Source organism: Scyliorhinus torazame, chromosome 1 (genome assembly GCF_047496885.1).
Source record: "Scyliorhinus torazame isolate Kashiwa2021f chromosome 1, sScyTor2.1, whole genome shotgun sequence".
Taxonomy (NCBI): domain Eukaryota; kingdom Metazoa; phylum Chordata; class Chondrichthyes; order Carcharhiniformes; family Scyliorhinidae; genus Scyliorhinus; species Scyliorhinus torazame.
Genome location: NC_092707.1, coordinates 183910254 through 183935898, shown reverse-complemented (window position 1 = coordinate 183935898; position 25645 = coordinate 183910254). Strand labels below are relative to the sequence as shown.

The 25645-nt window shown below is 44.8% G+C and overlaps 1 protein-coding gene across 5 annotated transcripts in view; it reads right to left on the bottom strand.

Moving 5' to 3' along the window:
- Nucleotides 1–25645, bottom strand: part of LOC140418151 (zinc finger MYM-type protein 4-like) — a 397827-nt gene that overhangs the window by 85442 nt on the left and 286740 nt on the right. For all 5 annotated transcript variants that reach the window (XM_072501573.1, XM_072501589.1, XM_072501581.1 and 2 more), the window contains 3 exons: nucleotides 24875–25042; nucleotides 23755–23833; nucleotides 6403–6667 (listed from right to left, as the gene is read on the bottom strand). In XM_072501573.1, the coding sequence (XP_072357674.1) occupies nucleotides 6403–6667; nucleotides 23755–23833; nucleotides 24875–25042 (512 nt within the window). The remainder of the gene's footprint in view (nucleotides 1–6402; nucleotides 6668–23754; nucleotides 23834–24874; nucleotides 25043–25645) is intronic.

Here is a 25645-nt window from a genome sequence, read left to right as displayed (position 1 = left end):
GAGAGATATTTTGAAAAGTTTTAGAGAATCAAGTTTTTGGAGAAAGTTTTGGAGAGAGGAATTGAATTCTGGTCTGCCCGATGCGGAGTCCATAATTCACCCACAGTAAGATAGATTTAGAGCTGTATGTTTCTTTTCTTGTTGTTTAATAGGAAATTGAGTCGTGTTTTTGTTTTTAAAAATACCAAAGCCCTATTTCTTCATGCAATCACTCCTGGAGTGAATCATTCTTTCCGCACAGTCTTACAAATAATCTGAAATATTGGGGCTTCAGTCCAGTCTCCTAGCCACTCTGGAGGTCTGGACTGGGATGGTAAAAGCTCACAGTTGGAGACCGTAGCGGGCAGGCAATATACAATAGTTACTCAGGAGTTAGAAGTAGGTTTAATTCTTCTAACCTTTCTTGGGTAGCTATTCATCGGAGACAGTCAGAACCATCCAAAGTCTCCAACTTATATCTGATAATTGAATAGTTCCCAATGCAGGGTAACTTCCTGGACAATTGTTATGCAGTCTTAGGGTGGGAAGTGCGGGGCAATCGCCTTGTGCATTTTCTTAAGTGCCTTCAGAAAACACTAATCCGGGACAAAATTAATAGTTACATGGACAAATGCAGGTCAATTAAAGAATGCCAGCATAGATTTGTTTTGGGAATATCATGTCTAACTAACCTGGAGATTTTTTGAAGAGGTAACAGAAAGAGTTGACACGGGAAATGTGTCGTACATGGACTTCCAAAAAGCATTTGATAAACTGCCACACAACACACATTTGAGCCATGTCAGAGCTCACTGAATAAAAGGGAAAGTAGTAGACCTACACAGACATGGGATAATGTGCAAACTCCACGCGGATAGTGACTCAGGGCAGAGATCGAACTCTGGTCCTCAGCTCCTCGAGGCAGCAGTGCTAACCACTGAGCCACCATGCCACCCTGAAATTTGGAAATTTACAGTAGTGGTTAATGTATGTTTTTTGGTCTGAAGCAAGGCTCACCGTGCAGTTCCACAGGGGTCAGTGTTGGTACCCCTGCTTTACCCATTATATTTTAATGCATAGATCTCGGTGCATGAGCACAATTAAAAAATCTGCAGGCGATACTAAACTTCAGGGGGATAGTGTAGAACTTCAAGAAGACATAAGTGGGTGGAATGGGCAGACAACTAGCAGATAAAGTTCAATGTGTAGAAATGTGAATTGATTAATTTTAGTTGGAAAAAAGTGGAGAGATAATATAAACTAAAGGATACAACTGTAATGGGGATGCAGGAGCAGAGAGACCTGGATTTCTTTGCCTAAGTCATTGCTGGTGGCAGGACAAGTTTAGAAAGTGGGTAATAAATCATACAGCACCCGAGGCTTTTTTAACAGGGGTAAAGAGTACAACAGCAAGGAGGCCTAGTTGACCTTGTATTAGTCATTAGTTCAGCTTCAGCTGAAGTATTGCATCCAATTCTGGGCACTGAACTTTAGGAAAATGCAAAGGCATTGAAGAGAGTGCAAAAAAGATTAATGAGAATGGGTCCAGGCATGCGGCACTTCAGTTTTGAAGACAAGTTGGAGAAGTTGGGGCTATTTTCCTTGAAGAGAAAGCGGATATTTGATAGATGTATTCAAAAAGCATATGGGGTTTGGACAGAGTAGACAGGGAGAAACTGTTCACGCTCAGCAAAGGATCGGGAACATGCAGGCATAGATTTACAGCCAAAAGAAGCACAAGAGACAAAAGAAAAAACTTGATCACACAGCAGGGTTCGGGATGCACTGCCTGAGAGTGTGGTGGGTGCTGTTTCATCGAGGCATGCAAAAGGAATTAAGACAGTTTTCTGAATGTGCAGGATTACAGGGATAAGATGGGCAAATTGTTCATTCAAGAGCTGGTGCAGACACTACAGCCCTTTTGCCCTGAAGCAGTTGTGATTCTGTCAATTTAGTTATCCAGATTCCAGTATAAGGGTTTTGGATAAAATATCACAAAATTTCCACTGGCAGTCATGAACATACAACATAGGATTCATTCAAATAAAGGTGAGGAGAAAAGTCACTCGAAATGACATGACCAGCTCAGAAGCCAGAATTTGCATGGTAAATGTTAAATGTCGCAGGACGACAGAAATCTATTCTCCCAAGACATTTGGAAAGGTTCACAGTGGTTAAGTGCAGTTTTCAGTGCAACTTTAGAACAGGTGCCAGGAAATACTTCCTCATATAAATGGTAACCAAACAACCAGAGGAACAGGTGTTCAACAGCTAGAACAAACAAGGAGGGTGGGGTTGAGTCCAGGCCACTGGCTTCACGCAAGTAGTGAGAACACAAAACATCAAAGTAAAGGAGCAATCAAATGAGCTAAAAGGCCATCTGAATGACACTGGTGTTCACATTTCTCTCTCGCTCGTCCCCCCTCCCCACTACCAATCTCATCTTACAACATGTTCAAATTTAATGCAACTGCTCTGAAATCAAAAGAAATATGTACAACAAACCTTTGCCACAGTTAAAGAAAGATTTGCATTTATGAAGCACCTCTGACGGCCTCAGGACATCCTAAATCGCTTTACAACCATGAAATACATTTGAAGCTCATATTGTAAAGTAGGAAACAGGGCAGCCTAATTGCACAGAGCAAGCTCGCATTAATAGCAATGAGATATATCCTGCATTAGTGATGTTAGTTCAGGGATAAATATTGGTTAAGACTGAGGGGAGAGCTCCCCTACTCTTCAAAATGGTGACTTGGCTTATTTTACATCCACCGGAGATGGTTGGTGAAGCCTTATTTTTATGTCACATCCATGTGGCTGCATCTCCAACAGTGCAGCATCTCCTCAGCACTTCATTGGATTGTAACACTCAATTTTGTGCTCAAGTCTCTAGAGTGGGACTTCAACCCACAGCCTACTGACTCATAAGAGTGCTATCAATAAACCAAATCTAACAAGCTAAATCTTTTTACTGCTGTCTGATTGTTCACTATGATAGAAACAATCGAACTGTTCAAAATGGAGACCACACTGAATGAAACGGAAAACTTAAAGATGAGCTCACAAAAGCAGACACATGAATGTAATTACGCTAATTATTCATTGATCATAAAAAATAAGAAACCGTTTGGGTGTGTGTCAATTTATACCTTTCTTTCCACTGGAATGTTTCCAGTTGTCATTTTGGACTCAAGGGCACATGAACCTTATATAATCAAAACATCCGTGTGTTATGATCCCTAATGGTGCACTAACTGGACAGGAGGATCCCAGAATGGAACCGTGACTCGAAGGACGGTAACCTTTACTTTTTATAAAACATGGAGGAACAGAGTCACAGGGCCGCAAATTATTAAACATGAATAAAATGGATGATACAATGCTCCTTTATTCCCTGCTTGTCTTTAACAATTACACACATTTTAAGACTAACACGGATTACGAAGTACATCTTCAGCTAAAATGGTCCCATTGTCACACAAAGTTCCCTTTAAGCACACAAGATAATTGTGGTAAGACACTCCTCAAAGGATTTCTCCTCAAAATCCCCCCCAGATGATTCTTATACCATGAACCATCTAATTTCACTAAACTCCAGCTTCCACAGGAGTGCTTTCAAAAAAGTCACACTTTCAAATCTCCTTTTAAATCATACTTTCCCTCCACTGCTCCCATCAAACTTTCAGGTTTTACACCTCTCCCTTCAGGTTTCCTTTGTCTCAAAGGGTTTTACTCAAACTTCAAGGTCCAGACACCGATTTCCACAATTATTTCAAGTAATGTCTCCCAAACTGTAGCAATTTCTCACAAACCTTAACACGACTGCAGATATCTTTCTGGCCTCTCACAATCCAATGCCTTTTCAACTGTCTGTGACTTTACTGAACAGTAAGCTGTCTGGTTCCCAGTTTCCTCGATTCTATTAACTTCAGACTTCTTGGAAACATCTCTTCATTTCTCTAGTATCCTCAACTAGCTGGACTTCAGATTTCCTGCACCTGTTTTCTTAACCATTACTCCACAGAATGGCTTTTCTTCTGGCAAGGCTGTGAGAGATGCTCCCTCTTTAGACTTCTAAAACCAACTGCTTCCAGCAGAGATGTGAGAGCTGCCTTCTCTCTCATTACCTATCTCAAGCTGCAATCAGATTAGCTAAACAAAAACTTAAAAGCTGCTCTACCTTACACAGCCCCAGTTGCTAAACAACCACTGCTGGTTTGTTTACTCATCATGCGTAGCCCTCTCTAAGCACAATAGAATCACATTTGGAATTGAAACCAAACCCCAGACATACAAACACCTTTTCCAGCAAGGTATTACACTTCCAGGCACAGAAACATTAAATTAAACACACTTAAAACTATAACTAATTTTAGGGGCAGCACGTGGCAGTGTTAGCACTGCAGCCTACAGCACTGAAGACCAGAGTTAGAATCCCGGCCCTGGGTCATTGTCCATGCGGAGATTGCACATTCTCCCCGTGTCTGCGTGGGTTATACCTCCACAACCCAAAGATGTGTAGGTTAGGTTGATTGCCCCTTAATTGGAAAAAATAAATTGGATACTCTAAATTTTTTTAAAAACTAACTAATTTCTAAGGTTTACCAATACAAATAAAAAATCTCATAAAACTACCTTTGTTTTCGCAACAAATGTGATGAGAAAAACCTTTTAACACAGCAAGTGGTTCAGGGGATTCAGGTGTGGAATGCGCTGAGTGGAAGTGTGTTGGAGGCAGATTCAATCGAGGAATTCAAGAGGGATTTTAATGATTATTTGAATAGAAACAATGTGAAAAGGTATGAGGAAAAGACACGAGAAGACACTAAGTCATAATGTTCATTTGAAGAGTTGGCGCAGGCTCGATGGGAAGAATGGCCTCATTTGCATTGTAACAGCTCGTGATTGTGATAATTTTTTGCATTATAATATAACATTTTTCTTAAAACATAGTAACGCCCACATCTCGTAAATAAACAACAATCATCGAAACCCCACAGTGCAGGATCCTCCAAAAGGGCACCCCTAACCGAGGCCCAATCCCCCATCCCTGACCAGAAATCTCACCAACCCACATATCCCTGGACACCAAGGGGAAATTCAGCATAGCCAATCCACCTAACCTGCACATCTTGGACTGTGGAAGGAAACCGTAACACTCAGAGGAAACCCATGCAGGGGGAGAATGTGCAAACTCCACACAGACAGACACCAGGGTCGGAATTGAACCCGGGTCTCTGGTGCTACAAGACAGCAGTGCTAACCACTGTGCCATCTTTTCCTGTTTTCTCTGAACATGAATGAAACCACTTGAGCAGCCAACCACAAACAGGTCAATGCTCATTGAGGCTTCTGGCAAGATATCCTCAAGACTGGTAAGCAAGTAACCTGGGAGAAAAGTAAAGTTACTCTGAAGCACCCCTGAGATGTCTTCTCTAATGACAATGATTTTGACTGGTCAACTAATGAAGAATCAGTTGATAACAATTCAACTATTTCAGTTGATCAGCCACAAGTGGCTATTGGATGGTTAAAATGCAGAAAGATTGAATAACTGAACAAACAGTGAATAACAAATGCATATCATGTAAATGAGGCAGTGCTAATATTAGAATGCAAGTGAAGAACAATAGTCATTTTTCATGAACAATTTTCAACTGTAAAAACTCCTAAGAAATCAATATACTTCCCCTTGAAAGTTAAAGTATAACCTGTTATGGACTTAAAACCTAATGGTAGGGCAGCACGGTGGCGCAGTGGTAGCACTGGTCTCACGGCACCGAGGTCCCAGGTTCGATCCCGGCTCTGGGTCACTGTCCGTGTGGAGTTTGCACATTCTCCTCGTGTTTGCGTGGGTTTCGCCCCCAGAACCCAAAGATGTGCAGGCTAGGTGGATTGGCCACGCAAAATTGCCCCTTAATTGGAAAAAATGAATTGGGCACTCTAAATTTATTTAAAAAACGAATGGTGCCATGAACAGACTACTTTTAATAATTTTACACCTTGCTCATTGGTCTTACGTACAAAGGTATTTGCTTAGTGCAGCTAATTAGTTTAATAAGTCCATATTTCCAAATGCATAGCAACTTAAAATATTATGGATACTTCAGCATAATTAGAATCAATAATCTAATTGAGCAGTTCACATGTAACTGAACAAAAAGGGGCACTTTGAATCTGCTCTGGTGTATGATCCACATAAAAGAACTGTTACTTCCTATGATTAGCTGTGATTTAATGGATTGGGTTCAACCGGGATTGCTGTACTCACCAATATCAGCACCAGCTACTGACCAAGTAGAAAGCATAGCTTCTAATTTTCCCAGGCTAACCATTGTTAGATACATGAACTGTAGCTTGCATGCTCACCTCAGAGTTTACTGTTAAAATAAATACTATTAAATCAAAGGCAGGTCATACTTGTTGCAGAGATGGCAGGATTTTTTCGCAGGAGGGGCTGGTCTTGGAGCAGATGCGGAGAGTCCAGTAAGGCAAAGGGTGGAACAGAAGAGCTGGGTTGAGCCTTTCCTCTGATAGGCAGTTTGTCCCTTCTTTAGAATCTTCTTGCATCCTGAACAGGTGACCCGTACACTCATAGGAGTTGAAGCTGGTTGCCCACTGCCACCTGCAGGTGACTTTGCTGAGCCAAGAGTAGTTGGCGTATTTGGTTGCACCAACTGTGACACTGCAATACAACAAGACAATGTCTGAAAATAAGGCCAACACGCTGGAACAAACTTGAAATTGCAATGAGCTTGTGCCTATTTTATTGTATTTTCTTTAAGCATATCAACACTCCTTTTTCAATTTTTCTCCCCTTGCTCCACACACTAAGTGCAGCCTTCACTGATGATTCTCCAAGTAGCAGTCTTATATTCTGACTCCTGGAAAGAGCGACAGGAACACTTGTCACAAAACAAATGCCAACAAAAACTGAAAATAGTGGACAATCTAAGCAGGTCTGACAGCATCTGTGAAGAGAGAAGGGAGCTAACGTTTCAAGTTTGGATGACTCTTTGCCGAAGCGTTTGCCAATCTTTGCAACTATTGGGGAAGGGACTGCCGCCAGCAAAATAATTGTGAACAATAACTTCAAAATAACACGTCAACTGCTCAAAAAAGAGCACGATTCAAAATGGTTTAAAATTTTATGTTTATTTATACTGTAAAGTTATGCTATCAAATATTTGTTTAAAAAAAAAAGGAGGAAAATGTAGAAATCTTCCAGGAAGCACCTACAAGGATTCAGCAGATTTACATAGTAAAACAGCCAGAAGGACTTGAGTTTGATGTCAGCCAGGAATAGCATGAGCTCTACAACAGTTCAAGAAGAAAAACAACCTGCTCCTGATCAACATCTAGTGACCCCAGTTGGAATTGCATATCTGTAGGTAATAAATGGGCTTAGCTGAGTTTGGAAGGTCCCATAGCTTAAACGCCTGCTGACCAACACTGCCAAAATTGGCAGGCCAACCGACGCCTATGGAACCACACTCCAGACAGGAGGTGGAAATCAGCAAGGAAAAAAGATCACTAAATATTTGGCAGATATTTCTTTATGAATACAATTTCCTCTGTTGATGAAATTATTTATTATAAAGCGATTAGTGTAGAATTAAGTATTAATGAGTAGGGAGTAGCACGGTGGCACAGTGGCTACACTGCTGCCTAACAGCACCGGGGACCCGGGTTCGATCCCGGACCCGGGTCACTGTCCATGTGGAGTTTGCACATTCTCCCCATGACTGCGTGGGTCTCACCCCACAACATGTGGATTGGCCACGCTATATTGCCCCTTAACTGGAAGAAACAAATTGGGTATTCTAAATTTGTAAAAAATAATATTAATGAGTAATGTTCTTCACAGCAGCACACTCAAAATTTGGATTTAATAAATTCAATTAAAGATCTCAATGTTTGCTAACAGACCAAATTAAACAATTACATCCACAGTTATGCTCTAATTTACTTGCACACTATTTCATTTGCAATATATTTAATGGCACTTGCAGTAACTGATGCCATAAAATCATTTTGCGCTACTGTACAGGAGAGTGAAGAATGATATATTTTATAAAATAATTGAGTCAGCAGAATGGAGCAGCCCTAACTCATTGTATCACTGAGTCGGGAGACGCATGTCTCAGTCAACATTGTTTCACTTTAAATCAGGAGAGCAATTACTGTGCACCATCGCCACCATCCCCCACACACACAGAAGGATTGACTGGAGTTGTCTGCATTTAGAAATGAAACAGAAAGTATTGGGAGAACTGCAGACATGCCATCAATGGTGAAACTCTAAATGTAAAAGCACCTTCTGTAATTGTGCATTTAGAATCTTGGTCCAAGCATCAGTGAATAATAATAATCTTTATTATGGTCACAAGTAGGCTTACATTAACAATGCAATGAAGTAACTGTGAAAATCCCCGAGTCACCTGTACGGGTACACAGAGAGAATTCAGAATGTCCAATTCACCTATCAAGCACGTCTTTTGGGACTTGTGGAAGGAAACAGGAGCTCCCGGAGGAAACACACGCAACACGGGGCGAACGTGCAGACTTCGCACAGACGGTTATCCAAGCTGGGAATTGAACCTGGGACCCTGGCGCTGTGAAGCAACAGTGCTAACCATGGCGCTGTGAAGCAACAGTGCTAACCACTGTGCTACCAAACAACGATCGCGGGAATGAAGCACCCACGATGGAGCTCAAATGACTATAGACATGAGTAAACGAGAGTGAGATCCAATTCCAATGTCAGCCCAACTCTTAGGTAATGATTAAAAATGAGCTTCAAGACTTCCGGTGGCGGCTATGGAGGAGTAAGTCACACATTTGGTGGCTCCTGCTCTGGTCGGACTTTTCGACCTGTCCCCCGTTTTTGAATGGTAAAACGGATGTTAGTGGCAATTGTTTACTGAATTCCCACTTTGGTGCATGGAGAGAAGGACGAGAAGTGTTCGTAAAGGCAGAAACAAAAAGATAGAGAAGGCTTGGGCTGTAGCTGCAACAGAAGACAGCATGGCGGAGGTTTAGACCTCGGGCTTGTCGACCCAGTAGTCTATGGAGCAGCTGATGCAAGTCATTCAGGAAGGCTTTGCTACGCAGAAACGGGACTGCTTGGACCCGATAAGAGTCGATTGAGCGCTTGGAGAATAGATTGGACGCCCAGGATCGGGCGACCCAGAAGGTGGAGAAGGCGCTGGCTGAGTAGGAGGAACATCAGACTGCGGTGAAGCTGGAGATGGGGATGCTGTGGGACCAACAGACGAAGCTCCTGGAGAAGGTGGAGGACCTAGAAAATAAGTCCCGCCGGCAGAACCTAAGAATCGTCGGGCTCCCGGAGGTGTCCGAAGGAACGAACGATGGGGCATACATCGCAGACATGTTTGTGAAGCTGCTGGGAGATGGGGCATTCTCACGGCGCTTGGAGGTGGATAGGGCTCGCGAGGAAGCCGCGAATGGGGAAACCCCCCCCCGAGGGTAATGGTGGTGAGATTCCACAGGTTCTCAGATAAGGAGCGCATTCTACAGTGGGCCAAGCAGACACGGTGCTGTAAATGGGACAATAGCATCCTGTGGGTTTACCAGGACCTGAGTGTAGAGGTGGCCAGGAGGAGATCAGGCTTCAACCAGATCAGGTCGATCCTTCTTAAGAAAAAGGTGAAGTTTGGACTGTTATACCCAGCCCATTTCTGGGTCACGCATGAGGATCAGCACTTTTATTTTGAGTCGCCTGAGGACACGTTGGACTTTGCAAAAAAAAGGGCTGGTGATGGATTGAGAACTTTTGAACTTGGCTGCAACGTTCATGTTTTTGTTTTTTCTTTTTGTTTCTCTGTTTTTGTAAAACGTTTCTAGTTTTGCGTTTCATGGAAGATGTTTGTGATGCCGTTTGTATTGATTTGGAACCAGCGGTAGAGCTGAGCGAGTTCAGGTTTTCATTTGCACCGTTGGGGGATGGAGGTGCGCTTGTTTTGATCTTGGTGCTTTTCTGTTGGGCAATTGTGTGGGGATTGTTTGATGTTGGAGTTTGTTTCCAAGAGCGGGGCCGGGGGGGGGGGGGGGGGGGGGGGGGGGGGGGGGACGGACAATAGGTGGGAGACTATCTGGCGCCAGGGATGGGGGCCACCAAGCTAGCTGGGCGAGCTAGCTCTATTTAGTAAAGGGATGGGGTTACAGGGTGTTGTTACTGGGGAGGGGGGGGGCGAATGTTCTGCTGACGAGAGAGGGACTTGGGCTGAGACAAGAGGAGGTTGGGGGTGGGGGCTGCCTGGGGATGGACCAGTGGAGGCGAGCCTAAAAAAGGGGATGGCTGATTGGCAGAGGGGGGGGTGGGGGGGGGGGGGGGGGGGGCAATGAGCCCCCGAACTAGGCTGATCACCTGGAATGTTCAAGGGTTAAATGGGCCCGTCGAAAGGGCACGTGTGTTCGCGCATCTTAGGGGACTGAAGGCGGACGTGGTAATATTGCAGGAGACGCACCTTAGAGTAACGGACCAGGTTAGACTGAGGAATGGTTGGGTCAGTCAGGTCTTACACTCAGAACTAGATTCAAAGACTAGAGGGGTCGCGATCCTGATCAATAAACGGGTGGTGTTTGAGGCAGGCAGAATAGTCTCAGACGTGAGAGGTCGGTACATTATGGTCAGTGGGAAGCTAGAGGGGGTGCAGGTGGTATTAGTAAATGTCTATGCGCCAAATTGGGATGATGTGGAGTTTATAAAGAGGATGCTGGGGAAGATACCGGACCTAGACTCGCACAGATTGGTCATGGGAGGGGACTTCAACACAGTTATTGACCCCGACTTAGACTGGTCAAGTTCAAAAACAGGCAGGGTGCCGGCAATGGCAAAGGAACCAAGAGGGCTCCTGGAGCTGATGGGGCGGGTGGATCCATGGAGATTTGGGCAGCTGAGGGTGCAGGAGTTCTCCTTCCACTCACACGTGCACAAAGTGTATTCCCGGATTGATTTCTTTATTTTGAGCAGGGCCTTGCTGGCTGGGGTGGTGGACACGGGGTACTCAGCGATTACAATCTCAGACCATGCTCTGCACTGGGTTGACCTGCAGGTTAGTAAAGACAGTAACCAGCGTCCGCACCGGAGTTTGGATGTGGGACTTTTGGCGGATGAAGGGACGTGCGAGCGGCTCAGGTTCCTGCAGGTCAATGACACGGGGGAAATTTCAGCAGTGGTGGTGTGGGAAGCACTGAAGGCTTCCCACTGGTCAGGGGGGAGCTGATCTCGATCCGGAACCATACGGAGAAGGTGGACAGGGCAGAGACGGACCGACTGGTAAAGGAGATACTACAGATTGATAGGAGGTATGCAGAGACCCCAGGGGCAGGGCTTTTAAGGGAACGGCGGAGGTTACAGGTGGAGTTTAGCTTGCTGGCCACGGGGATGGTGGTGGAGCAGCTGAGAAAGGCGAGGGGGGCGTTCTATGAAAATGGAGAGAAGGCCAGCAGAATGCTTGCACAGCAGCTTAGGAAGAGGGAGGCTGCTAGGGAGATAGGGAAAGTAAAGGACGAGACGGGAACCTGGTTGGTGATTCAGTAGGGGTGAATAAGGCTTTTAGGGACTTTTACAGCAGGCTGTACAGGTCAGAACCCCCTACGGAGCCGGAGGGGATGAGGCACTTCTTGGAGGGGCTGAATTTCCCAAAGGTGGACGGGGAACGGGTAGAAAGGCTGGGGGCCCCAATCGGGCCGGAAGAGATAGTGGAGGGCTTGAAGGCCATGCTGGCGGGTAAGGCCCCGGGTCCAGACGGGTACCCAGTAAAGTGTTATAAAACGTTCACGGGGATATTAAGGCCGGTGTTGTTGAGAGTGTTCAATGAGGCAAGGGAAAGAGGGGTGTTGCCCCCGACGATGTCACAGGCAACAATTTCACTGATTCTTAAGCAGGACAAGAACCCGGAGCTGTGTGGGTCCTACGGGCCGATCTCCCTGTTGATTGTAGATGCCAAGTTGCTGGCCAAAATCTTGTCCTCCAGGATCAAGGATTGTGTTCCGGACGTTATTGGGGAGGACCTTGTTAAGGGCAGGCAGTTGGTGGCCAATGTAAGAAGGCTGTTAAATGTGATCATGATGCCCCCGGAAGGTAGGGTGGTGGAGGTAGTGATCACAATGGATGCAGAAAAGGCTTTTGATCGGGTAGAATGGGACTATCTGTGGGAGATACTGGGACGGTTCGGTTTCGGGTGGGGCTTTATTGACTGGGTCAGGTTACTGTATCAGGCTCCTGTGGGAAGTGGACGGACGAATAGGACAACATCGGACTATTTTAGACTGCATCGGGGGGCGAGACAGGGATGCCCACTCTCCCCACTTTTGTTTGCGCTGGCTATAGAACCGTTGGCAATTGCTCCGAGAGCCTCGATGGGCTGGAGAGGACTGGTCCGGGTGGGGGTGGAGCACAGGCTTTCGCTCTAGCGGATGACCTGCTTCTGTATGTTTCGGACCCAATAGAGGGGATGGAAGAAATCATGAGGACTCTAGGGGAATTTGGCCGGTTTTCGGGGTATAAGCTCAATATGGGAAAGAGTGAGATGTTTGCGGTCCAGGCAAGGGGACAGGAGAGGCGACTGGGGGAGCTGCCGTTTAGATTAGTAGGGGGCAGCTTTAGGTACCTAGGCATCCAAGTGGCGCGGGAATGGGTCCGGCTGCATAAATTGAATCTGGCCTGGCTGGTGGACCAAACGAAGGATGGTTTTCTGAGATGGGACGCGCTTCCGTTGTCTCTGGCTGGGAGGGTGCAAACGGTGAAGATGACAGTCCTCCTGAGATTCCCATTTGTATTTCAGTGTCTCCCCATCTTTATTCCGCAGTCCTTTTTTAAGCGGGTCAACAGAGTGATCACGGGCTTCGTCTGGGCGGGCAAGACCCCGCGAGTAAGGAAGGTAATGCTTAAGCGGAGCCAGGGAGAGGGCGGGCTGGCGCTGCCAAATTTTAGCAACTATTGCTGGCCGGTTAATATAGCCTTGCTCAGGAAGTGGGTGGTGGGGGAGGGGTTGGCATGGGTGTGTATGGAGGCGGCTTCATGTAAGGGCACCAGTTTGCGGGCGTTGGTAATTGCGCCTCTGCCGTTCCCGCCAGCACAGTACTCCACCAGTCCAGTGGTGGTGGCGGCCCTGAGAGTTTGGGGCCAGTGGAGGCGGTATGTGGGAGCAGTGGTCTGAGCCCCAATCTGTGATAAGCACCAGTTTGCCCCAGGGAGTATGGACGGGGGGTTCCGATTATGGCGGAGAGCGGGGATTGAGAGGATGGGGGATATGTTCATAGAGGGGAGCTTTCAGAGTATGAGGGCATTGGAGGAAAAGTTTGGGTTGGCGAGGGCAAACGAATTCAGGTATCTGCAGGTGCAGGACTTCCTTCATAAACAGGTGTCAACCTTCCTGCTCCTACCGCTAAGGGGGCAGGGTAGTTTCCAGAAGGTGGGTAGGGGAAGGGAGCGTCTCAGACATTTATAAGGAGCTTTTGGGGTCGAAGGAGACGCAGACCGAGGAGCTGAAGCGCAAGTGGGAGGAGGAGTTGGGAGGTGAGATAGAGGATGGTCTATGGCGCATTGAGTAGAGTCAACACGTCCGCAACATGTGCCAGGCTCAGCCTGATACAATTTAAGGCTGTTCACCGGGCTCACATCACAGTGGCCCGGATGAGCAGATTCTTTGGGGTGGAGGACAGGTGCGCAAAATGTGCGGGAGGGCTGGCGAACCATGTCCACATGTTCTGGACATGTCCAAAGCTTAGGGGATTTTGGCAGGGGTTTGCGGACGTCATGTCCACGGTGTTAAAAACAAGGGTGGTGCTGAGTCCAGAGGTGGCGATTTTTGGGGTGTCAGAAGACCCGGGAATTCAGGAGGAGAAAGAGGCAGACATTCTTGCCTTTGCTTCCCTGGTAGCCCGGAGACGGATACTATTAGCATGGAGGGACTCAAAGCCCCCGAAGTCGGAGACCTGACTATCGGACATGGCTAGCTTTCTCTGTTTGGAGAAAATCAAGTTCGCCTTGAGAGGGTCGGTGTTAGGGTTCATCCGGAGGTGGCAACCGCTCATCAACTTCTTTGCAGGAAATTAATCGTCAGCCGAGGAGGGGGGGGGTAGTTTAGATTAGAGGAGGGGGTCAATAAGGGAGGGATGTTTATGAGAGGTAAGTGGCTTTTGCACTATGTTTATGGTTTCATATATATTGTTTATTTGGTTGTTGTTACTATACCAAAAATACCTCAATAAAATGTTTATTTTTTAAAAAATGAGCTTCAAGACATCATAGAATTTACAGTGCGGAAGGAGGCCATTCGGTCCATCGAGTCGGCACCTTGGAAAGGGCACCCTAATTAAGCCCACACCTCCACCCTATTCCCATAACCCAGTAACCCCACCCAACTTTTTTTGGACACCAAGGGCAATTTAGCATGGTCAATCCACCTAACCTGCACATCTTTTTGGACAGCGGAAGAAAACTGGAGCACCCAGAGGAAACCCATGCAGACACGGGGAGAATGTGCAGACCCCGCACAGACAGTGACTAAAGCAGGGAATCGAACCTGGGACCCTGGAGCTGTGCAGCAACTGTGCTAACCACTGTGCTAGCGTGCCACCTTTAGCAATTGTTCTCAATGAGCCCAGGTGAAAGAAAATAGATTTTGGAAATAAAATTGATGAGAGGCAATAGCGAGAATTCTGATCTTAATAGTGAAGTCTTGGCAATGACTAATAAAGCTGACTTTACAATTCCCGTTAATTTTAAATATCAGGGATGCAACTCTCTGAAGTAGATTGACTTCCTAATGGTTCAATACATTGTTGGGCAAAGTAGATGGAACTGGAATCTGAAACAAAAACAGAAAATATTGGACAATCTCAGCAGGTCTCACAGCATCGGTGGAGAGAGATGGGAGATAACGTTTAGTCTGGATGACTCTATGTCAATGCTAGAGAGAACTGGAAAAAGGGCCAGATTTATAGAGTTGGGGGGGGGGTGAGGAAGTGAGGCTGGATAAAGGGCCAGCAATAGGTGGAGATTGACAGAGATATTGTGGTCAGAAAGACAAGGGAATGTAAATGGGGGTGATTAAGGGGAAGAAGGGTGCTGATGGTGGCACATAAAAAGAAATTAAATGTGTTAATGGCAGAGCAAAGGTAAGCAGTGTCAAAGGGCAACTCGGAACACAGGGAACAAAGGTTAGGTGGATTGGCCATGATAAATTGCCCTTAGTGTCCAAAATTGCCCTTAGTGTTGGGTGGGGTTACTGGGTTATGGGGATAGGATGGAGGTGTTGACCTTGGGTAGGGTGCTCTTTCCAAGAGCCGGTGCAGACTCGATGGGCTGAATGGCCTCCTTCTGCACTGTAAATTCTATGATATGAAATAGCCCAAGTGGAGTGTGTGTGTGTGGGGGGAGGGGAAGAGAGAGAGAGAGAGAGAGAGAGAGAGAGAGAGAGAGAGAGAGAGAGAGAGAGAGAGGGGACAATGGTGAGAGAAAAACAAAAGGAACTTAATGATGGTATGATACCATGGAGGTTAAAGGGTTTAGGTTAAAGGATTATGTAGCCAGACGTCACACAGGGAAACTTAAATGCAAGGAAATAAATACAAACAAGTTACCAAAATTCCCTTTCAAAAGAGGAATTGATTTCAGAATGTTTGTTTGAGATGTTTGTTTTATTGACCTTTTTGCTTGGTTCTGATGCTCTAGTTTTATAATTATATAGCAACTTGCAGTGGAAGTACATAATACATTCATTGCTGGAGTTTTCCTGGCAATGGCTGGATACAACAGAATACAGAAGCAAAATACAGTGGATATTGAAAACCTGAAACAGAAAATGTTGGAAATATTCTTCAGATCTGGCAGCATCTGTGGGGAGAGAAACAGTTAACGTTTCAGGTCAATGACCTTTCCTCAGATCTGTAAACGTTAGAGTTGTAATAGATTTTAAGCAAGTGAAAAGAAGAGTGGGAAAAGGAACGGAAGGGAAGGTCTGTAATCGGAGCAAGGTAGGAGAGGTTAAATGGAAAAAGGTTCCATGGTGCTTGGCCAATGAAAATGGGAAGGAAACAAAATACATGTCGAGAGGAGACCTGAATGGCAGAAGGGGAGAAACAAGAGTAAACCAAAAAACAGCAAAGAAATGGGAAATGAAATAGGAGCAGAGGAAAAGTTGTTGACCTGCCAAGTTAACTCAGTTTCTCTCGCCAAAGATGCTTCCAGACCAGAATATTTCTAGCATTTGCTGTTTATACAGCGCAATCCAGTTATAGTGATTAATTTGAACTGTAAACTTCTCAGTCTTTGATATGCTGCTCAGAATGGTAGTGTTTTTATTATTGCTCTTATCCCAAATCTGGCTTTGTAAATGGGGCACTGATCAGTTTTTACCAGTAATTTTAACAGCTAAACAGGGTTATGCCAGAATGCTGGGCTAAGGCAAAGAAAGTAAATGGTATAAACCACAAGCAATAACATTCTTTTAAAGGGCTCTCATTCTAAACCATGTATTTCAGAGAAGCTCTGCTGCTGAAGACAGTCTAAATCCAGATATTTAAACGGCTAGCCAATGATGAGCAACAACACTTCAACTATAAAGCTAAACCTTCAATATTAGCAAGGCTAAAACTGAGGCAACTATCAAATGAAATTAATACCAAACTGCTCAGTGCAACAGAACAGCAGTGACAATTATAAATGACCCCTATAAAAGTAGCAGAAAGCTTTTGATCATATAATATTATGAACTGAGACGAGAGGCCCCAAGAGTGGCTAGGATACTGGACCGAAACCCCAATATTTTAGTTTATTTTGAAGACTGTGCGGAAAGAATGATTCACCCCAGGAGTACTTACATTAAGAAATAGGACTTGGGTGTTTAAAACAAAACTTCATTATGAATACATATTAACCTTTCTAGCGTCACACCAAAAAAGAACAGCTTACAATTGAGCCTTAAACACTACTACTCAATTTACCATTGAACAACAAGAAACATACAGCTCTCAATCTATCTGAAAAATCAGCACGGCAAGAAATAATTGCACAACAGAACAGGTTTGGACTCCTGTTAGTACCCCTTCAGACTGTTGCTAACTTTTGGTTGGCTCTTAAATGTTGCCCGTTGTATCTTTACTTAATATGCTCTGTTTCTATAACCTTTGCTCTAGAGTCGCCAGGTATCTTTATGATACCGGCACGAGGTTCAAGTTCAAGCACTGATCAATAACTCAACACACCAATTAGTAAGATTCAAATCAAAACAAATTTATTCTACACAGTAAATCACTACTCATGCATAAACTCTACTTTCTAGACTATTCTCTATCACTAAAAGGCCTATACGTAGCTTCGGAATTGGCCCACCAGGTCAGGGGAACAAATGGCCTTTCGTTCGATCTGAGTCTGCAGGATTCAAAAGCTGGTATGGACTGGTAGCTAGGAGCGCCTATCTTGTAGCGTGCGTTGACTGGAGACTTACTTGGTTGATGCGGCAGCTTGGACAGTTCACTCTCAAGGGTTGATTCAAGTTGCTGAGTGACCCTGCCAAGAAGGACGATTTGAACTTGGGGACTCTATTTTATAGTCCCCAGGGGCTTCCCGCCCCTTTGGGCTAACCCCGTACCTGGTTCCAAGTGATTGGACTGCGTCACGATCACTTGGATCGATTTCTCCAATACTGGAGTTGTTCCCTGATCGCGGGGCGGTCCCTAAATGTCCGTTGGCTTTCCTTTGTCTTGGCTCCTGCTGGCGCCGAGGAATCTGGCTTGGTTTTATTCACCTTAAGTGTTGCAATTGTGCCTTGGAATCGCTCATTACTATGCAGATGGCTGCTGGTTTCAGTGCTGTCTGGTTTTTGCAAGTTCCAACACAGAATTTCTGCACTTTTTGCCTTCGTTGGCTGAATTTCCCTGTAGTCTTTGCGGTTCTCCATTTTAAGTCGGGAAGTGGCCAACCCAGGTGGCTACACACCCTCCTTGTGATCCCTAACGCGAAGCGTGAAGGATCACATAACTGCGTTATCTTCTCTTCCTGACCCAGTGAGCACTCTTCCATGGCCTCTACACTGACCATAACTATGCATGAAAAAATGTTAACTAACAATTCTAAGTGGCGCTATGTCAGACAGGGACATGCATTACAACAACAAAAAACGGTACCTCTAACTATCTCTCATAAACTACACTCACTCAAACATTCAATCATACTAACTTCCTAACAATACAAAAATAATAGCCGCATTCACATTTTCCCCCTGGCTTGGCAGTCAAGCACAGAGGTGTACAATATTTCCGTTGTAAACTAAACACATTTCTTAATTTACAAAAGATGCAACAGAAATGTTCTTTATTGTAGATCAAGGGGTTCGGGGTGCTGGTGATAACCGAAAATAGGGGATCTTATCCTGTATATCGGGGTGCGAGAGCAGTAGGCTCTCCTTCGCCATTTCCTCATGCGGATAGTCTGCACGATGCTGCAGAGTATCGCCAATACTAGAAGGGATTCAATTACGTATGACAGTGAATACCAGGTTATAAACGTATCACACCATGATGGTGCGTCGGTGAATATCTCGGGATTAACTATTTCAGGGTGTAGTGTATGGTAGGGGTGGGAATCATTCACGGCCTGTGTGGTAGGGGTCAGGGTGTTCGCATTTGCGCGGAACCGGACACAAATTACAATAACGACGAAAACCACATATGGCGTCTTCAATGTTGTGTTCCTTTCTTTTCGTCTCTTCCTTTCCGTTTCTTCTCTCTTCTTGGAGCTTCTGGAATTCTGTGGATCAAGCATAGTTTCTGTTACTATCTTGGTTAATATCTCGTGCGTTAGCATGTCTGTCTTGTAGTGCCAATTTCCCTTTATAATTTGTCACCATGTGTGACTTCCTCATTTTTTTCTTTTTTTTTTTTTAAACCGAAAATTTGGATTAGACATCTAAGAAAATACTGCCGTATTGCGAGCCAGCCGGTGTCATTTACCATCCTAGTGTTTGAGGATGTAAATAGCAGAGGGAAGCAACCATAGGTTGCCAAAACTGAACAAAAAGAATTTTAAACATAATGAGCGAAAAATGGGGCCGTGGGCCGTATGGGCCGTGGCGGGTAAGAATGTGGTCATCGTGAGGGCTGCCTCTCGTGATTACCTTCGAATCACGAGAGTAGTTATGATTGTTGTCTGCCGACAGACTAGTTCCTCTGAACTGTTGTCTGGGACAAACGTGTACCTTTAACAGCCGGGGGCGTTAAAGGAGTGGTGACGTGGGGTCGTGAAAACTTTCGAGTTTACACACAACACTTAACGATAACATTAACGAACAAACATTGAACAAACATGCTGCAGGTTTCATCAGAAAGGACATCGTAAATCACATTTGGATTAGGGTGTAACTAGTATATGGAGGCAGTGTAGTGTGGCCGAAGAAGAGAGGAAGGAGTGAAACAAAAATGAAGTGGCCTTGCTGAGGTGTCCCTGCCAGGAGAAGTGGTGGGTAAGCACTCACAGTTTGCATGGGGCAGCTAGGACCCTGTAGCTGCTGTGGGTGGTGTTCTCTTTCATATCTGGGGGCTAGTCTAGCTGGTGGAGGTCTCTTGCAATCTCGGGCGAAGTGTCCTGACTGCGCACAGTTGTAACATGACCCCTTGGGCACTAAAGGTGGAGCAGGCTCTCTGGTGCATTGTTCCCTTGGGTATGGTTCCCTGGGTGGGGGGTCGGGGCAGTTGGGTCTTTGCTGGTTCGGGGGGGATTTGTGGGCTGATTCCTTTGCTGTTTCAGGGGGGCTTGACATTCTCATGCGTAATGTCCTAATTGTCCGCAATTGTAACATTCTTGAGCTTTGGGCTGGGGTTGTCTGTTCCTGCCCTCATTTACCCATGCAGGGTTCTGGTGTGCTTTAACTGGGTTCATTTCTACCTGCTCTTCATCGGGTGCTATAAATGCAGTTTTACTTGCAACTGATTGCTCCCAAGCACGGGACAATCTTTTAAAAACCCATTTTTCATTGTGGGCCACATCTGAGGGGTCATAATTTGCGCAAGCTTTTCGTCCTGCCTCTGTGGCATGGGAGATAAGAGTGCGGGTCCATTTGGCCATGTTGTCTGGGGACAAATGGGCGTGGTCTAAATTGCCGAAAACTGCTGTAAAATAGATCCACAGGCGTCCAGCAAACGTTGTGGGGTGTTCTGTCTTTTTCTGCCCTCACTTATTCAGACCTTCTACTGGGTCACCACTGTTGTAGTCCATCGTATCTAGGATCGCTGCAGGCATCGCTACAAGGGTGCCTCCTCCTACATTCTGTGGGTCGGGAAGAGCTGCTACGACCGAAGGGTCTAAAGTCAAAACTGTGAGCTTCACGTGCTCACGCTCATCCAGGTCGTACATGGTCACCTGCTGCTTTACTCTAGCAAAGAAGTGGTGGGGGTCTGAGGTGGGGAGGAACGGTGTGATTTTCTCGCACGCGTCCCGTAAGTGGGTCACGGTTGAGGGGGTGGTATAAAGAAATTCTGTATCTCCGTCCGATGTGACTGTGCGGTGGGTGGTTACTGGATTCATTGGTGCCTGAACTATCTGCGATGTGGGGGGTTGGGGCGCTTTTCTCTTCTGGGGCTTTCCTTGCGCACATGTTCCCTGAACATATCTATGCGCGGTCTCATTTAATTCTTCCCAATCCGGGCCATCTTCTGCATCTAACTGGGATCCAAAGGTGCTCTGGAATGCATTCTGAACTGAAAGCAAAGACTGCAGTTCTGCAATCTGCTTCCGGCACTTCGCATGATCTAGTGAGCTCTGCCTGTACTCCGTGGTGGTAGCATGGAGTGCTCGTAATGTTGCTTTCAGGTCGCTACACTGCCTTTGCAATGCCTCTACCTGTTTCTCTGTTTCCTCTCTTACCAGGACTGCACGTTGTGTGTCCTGATAGGCCTTTTCGTACTGTGTCTGGAAGCTGCTTAGGTGCGCCAGACAAGACTGGTGAGCCCCCTTGGCATCATCCACCTCTCCGTCCTTTGCTGCTAACTTCCTTCTCAACTCTATGTTCTCTTTCTCAACCTCACTTACATCGACCTTGCTCATTCGATGTACTCCTTCTATCTCTTTACGGAGCGTCCGAACGACCTCCTCTGTGCCTCACTATTGTGCCAGACAGGACATGATTGCCTTTGGCTTGCGAGCTTTTCCCAAGCTTTTCTTATGAATCTCTGACAGGTTCTCCCACCAAGTATGTCCTATACTCCCAGGTCCTGTTTCCTTATTCTCACAGAATTCACTCCAAAGGGGCCATCCTTTCCCTTTGAGATATTTCCTGATCTCTTCTTCCCAAACGGGACACTGACCTACTCTGCTTCTGGTCGCTGCGAACTCGAATTCTTCAGGGTTCATGAGGCGTTGCATTACCTGCATTGCCATATTTCCTCTCTAAATACTCTCTTAAAATTTGGAACGAGGGGTACTAAGGCGGTGCTGTAATTACGGGTACGGCTTTCGCTATTTCCCGGAATACAAACTCCCGACAGTTTTTCGCAACAAAAATCTATCAGTTTTACCTTATAGCCCTGCTAGTTACGCATGCATTAACACACTTCTGAATTACGAGGATTGATCAGAACTGCTTGAATACTTGTGGTTTTTCTATTCCCAATTGGATTCTAATTCAAGTTTTGGGTTCTCCCGGAGTGGTTAAGCCACTTCTAAGTCGGGTCCCATCAGGATGTCGCCAGTAATATGTTACTTACTTTTGGTTGGCTCTTAAATGTTGCCCGTTGTATCTTTACATAATTTGTTCTGTTTGTATAACCTTTGCTCTAGAGTCGCCAGGTATCTTTATGATACCGCCACGAGGTTCAAGTTCAAGTACTGATCAATAACTCAACACACCAATTAGTAAGATTCAAAACACATTTATTATACACAGTAAATCACTACTCATGCATAAACTCTACTTTCTAGACTATTCTCTATCACTAAAAGGCCTATACTTAGCTTCGGAATTGGCCCACCAGGTCAGGGGAACAAATGGCCTTTCGTTCGATCTGAGTCTGCAGGATTCAAAAGCTGGTATGGACTGGTAGCTAGGAACGCCTATCTCGTAGCGTGCGTTGACTGGAGACTTACTTGGTTGATGCGGCAGCTTGGACAGTTCACTCTCAAGAGTTGATTCGAGTTGCTGAGTGACCCTGCCAAGAAGGACGATTTGAACTTGTGGACTCTATTTTATAGTCCCGAGGGGCTCCCCGCCCCTTTGGGCGGACCCCGTACCTGGTTCCAAGTGATTGGACTGCTTCCCGATCACTTGGATCGATTTCTCCAATACTGGAGTTGTTCCCTGATCGCTGGGCGGTCTCTAAATGTCCATTGGCCTTCCTTCGTCTTGGCTCCTGCTGGCGCCGAGGAGTCTGGCTTGGCTTTATTCATCTTAAGCGTTGCAATTTTGCCTTGGAATCGCTCATTACTATGCAGATGGCTGCTGGTTTCAGTGCTGTCTGGTTTTTGCACGTTCCAATACACAGGATTTCTGCACTTGCTAGTTTTTGCCTGTGTTGGCTGAATTTCCCTGTAGTCTTTGCAGTTCTCCATTTTAAGTCAGGAAGTGGCCAACCCAGGTGGCTACAAGACTCTGGCTGAACATCTTCAAAAAGTTGGTTCACTGCTCTGCTTTACATATTACTCTTTTATAACTACCTTACTGTGAGACAGTTGTGGACTCTGCATCAAGCAGATCAGAATTCAACTACTCTCCAAAGCTTTCCCCAAAAACTGCCTCTCTACAACTTTTCAAAATGTCTCTCTGTATTCCTTGGATCCACCCAGCGATTATCTAATCTCTTCAAGCTGAAACCCAAATTGTCTCTGCAGGTTGCAAAACACATTAACTCCCCAGGGACTTTCCCAGTCAAGCCACAGTCCATTAGTCTGGAAGCAAAAACACATTCCTTTGTCAATGTCATCTTCTGGCTGCTAAAAGCACCACGGTCCTGCAGCCATAAAAACTTGACCAGTGCAGTCAAACACACTTTACCCCCAGGCCTTTAACCCTTAAATTGCCCAATACTTATAATCCAATATTCCAAAAGTCTTCCAGTCGTCACAATAAGCAAATGGTCACTATAAACAGTTAACAGCAAATCCGAGCATTTTAAATGGAAGATGTTTAGTGGTACAGAATCTTTTGCGAGCCTTTCAGACATTCCAGTATAAATACATCTCCACTAATCCTAACCTGTTTGGAATTAAGGCAGTTTAAGTTAGCAATTCAACATCCACAATTTGATACATGGAATACTGGCCCTTTTAATGAAAATGCAAGCACGACAAACCATTTGAATCTTAAATCTTGAGGCAAAGTTCTATTTATGTACAGCAGCACAGGCTCGGGGGAGTGCAGCTGATGAAAATGTGTTTCAATCCTTCAGCCTTGAGATATTTAAAAACAAATTCTCCATTCTGACTCTTCATTCCTGGCCTCATTCCCAAGGTTGGTGTTTAATGATGAATTTTTAAGGTCGGAAGGGAACAGGAATGCTCGAAAACTAGCTGTTTGTGTCAAACAGTTCCTCAATATTTTCAATAAGAGCGCCTTTTAGCATTTTCACCACTGATCAGATTACTGTCCTATGCAATGCAGCATCATTCAGGTTGATGGTGTTCGATCGCACAATTAATTTTTTAAATTGTGTTTTGTTAATGCAGAGCTTTTTCGCCATACCTTAAGACACCTCCTTCCACAGAGAAAGTCATTGGTCACCAAATCAACAACAGTGTTGTACAATACTTACCAAGGGGACTGCCACTCACTGAGAACACGGCACTGATTCGGATATCAGACTCCTGAGACTTGGAATGTTGGCCATATGCCTGAAATAAAAAATATATACTTTTGCTTTCACAGTTGCAGAAAAGAATCAGCCTTGGACTTTGCTGATGCTTGCACTTCTTCAATTTCTGAAAAGTTGAGCCTAAGATGTGATAACTTCATTGGAGTTACTTTAGTTCACCAACATACCAAGCCAATGATGAACAAGAAAAATCTTGTTGAAAAATTATGCTGAGTTGACAACATTCTGGGCTCTGGAGCCAATCAAGGTTCTGAGCACGCAATCTGTGCGGTACTAATTTGCCATCCTTCAAAAAAGATGTTAAATTGATGGAAAAACAGAATGCTGCAGTTACTGAAAATCCAAAACAAAAACAGAAAGTGCTGGAAACGTTCAGCAGACAGGCAGCATCCATGGAAAGAGAAACCGAGCCAATGATGACCTCTCATCAGAGCTCTGGTCTGATGAAAGGTCTTCAATTTGTAACATTGGCTCTGTTTGTTTCTAACATTTTCGGTTAATGGTAAATTAATGTCCTGCCCAAGTGTTCAGGTAACTCTTGAGATCCTATGGGCACTATTTGGAAAAAGTTCATATTTTACCCATGTCCTGGCCAATACATTTGTTCTTCCAAAGCAGATTATTAATTCTCATTGGTGTAGGCAGGACAATACTGTAAGCAAAATTTTGGTCAAACCTTCACTTCAAAATACTTTGCAGTGTGATGTAATTTGAGATATTTCTGAAAAACATTATACGGTACAGAAATGCAAGTCTTTAGTTTAATTGGAGTATTTCATAATACCTTATATATGGCAGCCCTGTCACTGGAGAACATTGGCGGGGACTAAGAATGATAAAGACACACTTATCACATTACATCGATTTGCAAGTGGATTAAAAATTCCGCCTGTCGCAACACTACACTATATAAACCAATCTGGTGACGGTTTAATTAACTTGTATTTAAATAGGAAAGCAAGATTTACATTTATCTAATAGATTACATTGCGCTTTTATTCCTCGTTTCACTGGTTTCAAGTTTCAATATTTTGTGTGATAAAAACAAACTTAACTATACCTGTAAAAAATCGGGCTCATCCTTAATTCTTGCACCGTCTTGTGGTGCCAAGGCTTTCTCATATCCTTCATCCAAAGGTTCATCTTTTATTTTCATACCTGGCATAAAACTGGAGTTGGGAGTGCTTTTAAGAGCTTCAGTATGTCGGTGTGAATTTAAACTCTTTTCCTGGGGATAAAAAACACTTTTCTGTGAAGATTCTTTAAAACATATTGAACTTTTAACTCACCAGCCTTTCAGAGCTCAATCTCAATTCACAGCTGGAAAATTGAGTGTCAAACATTTTATTAAACAATTTTGCCCAATTTGTTTTTATGTTTGCATCTTAAGAGCAGACAATGCCAGCACTAACTCATTAGGTAGAAATTTTCCTTTATTCACCAGGCTGGAGAAGGAAAGTTCCCCATCCGTAGGTTGGAAAAAGGCTTTCACAGGACGTGGAAGCCGTTCGCCAACTTGTTTCAAAACCTGCTCATCGCCAGCAACAATAAAGTCGGTGGGCGGTGGAATAAGGAAGAGAAAGGGGGGGGGGACAAATGCATCCCAGAAAAAACCATGACAGACAGAAGAGAAATAACCGCAAGAGAGATGTTGCTGGGAAATTACTGCTTGAATCACAATGTATGTAAAGTATTGTATACACGTGTTTCGGTCATGTCTGACCATGTAAATGAAATACAAAAAACCGTAAAAAAATATTTTTTTAAACAAATTTTCCTTTGCTGGCTAGCTACGGTCTTTTGTCAAGATGGATTTTCTTTTAATATTTTG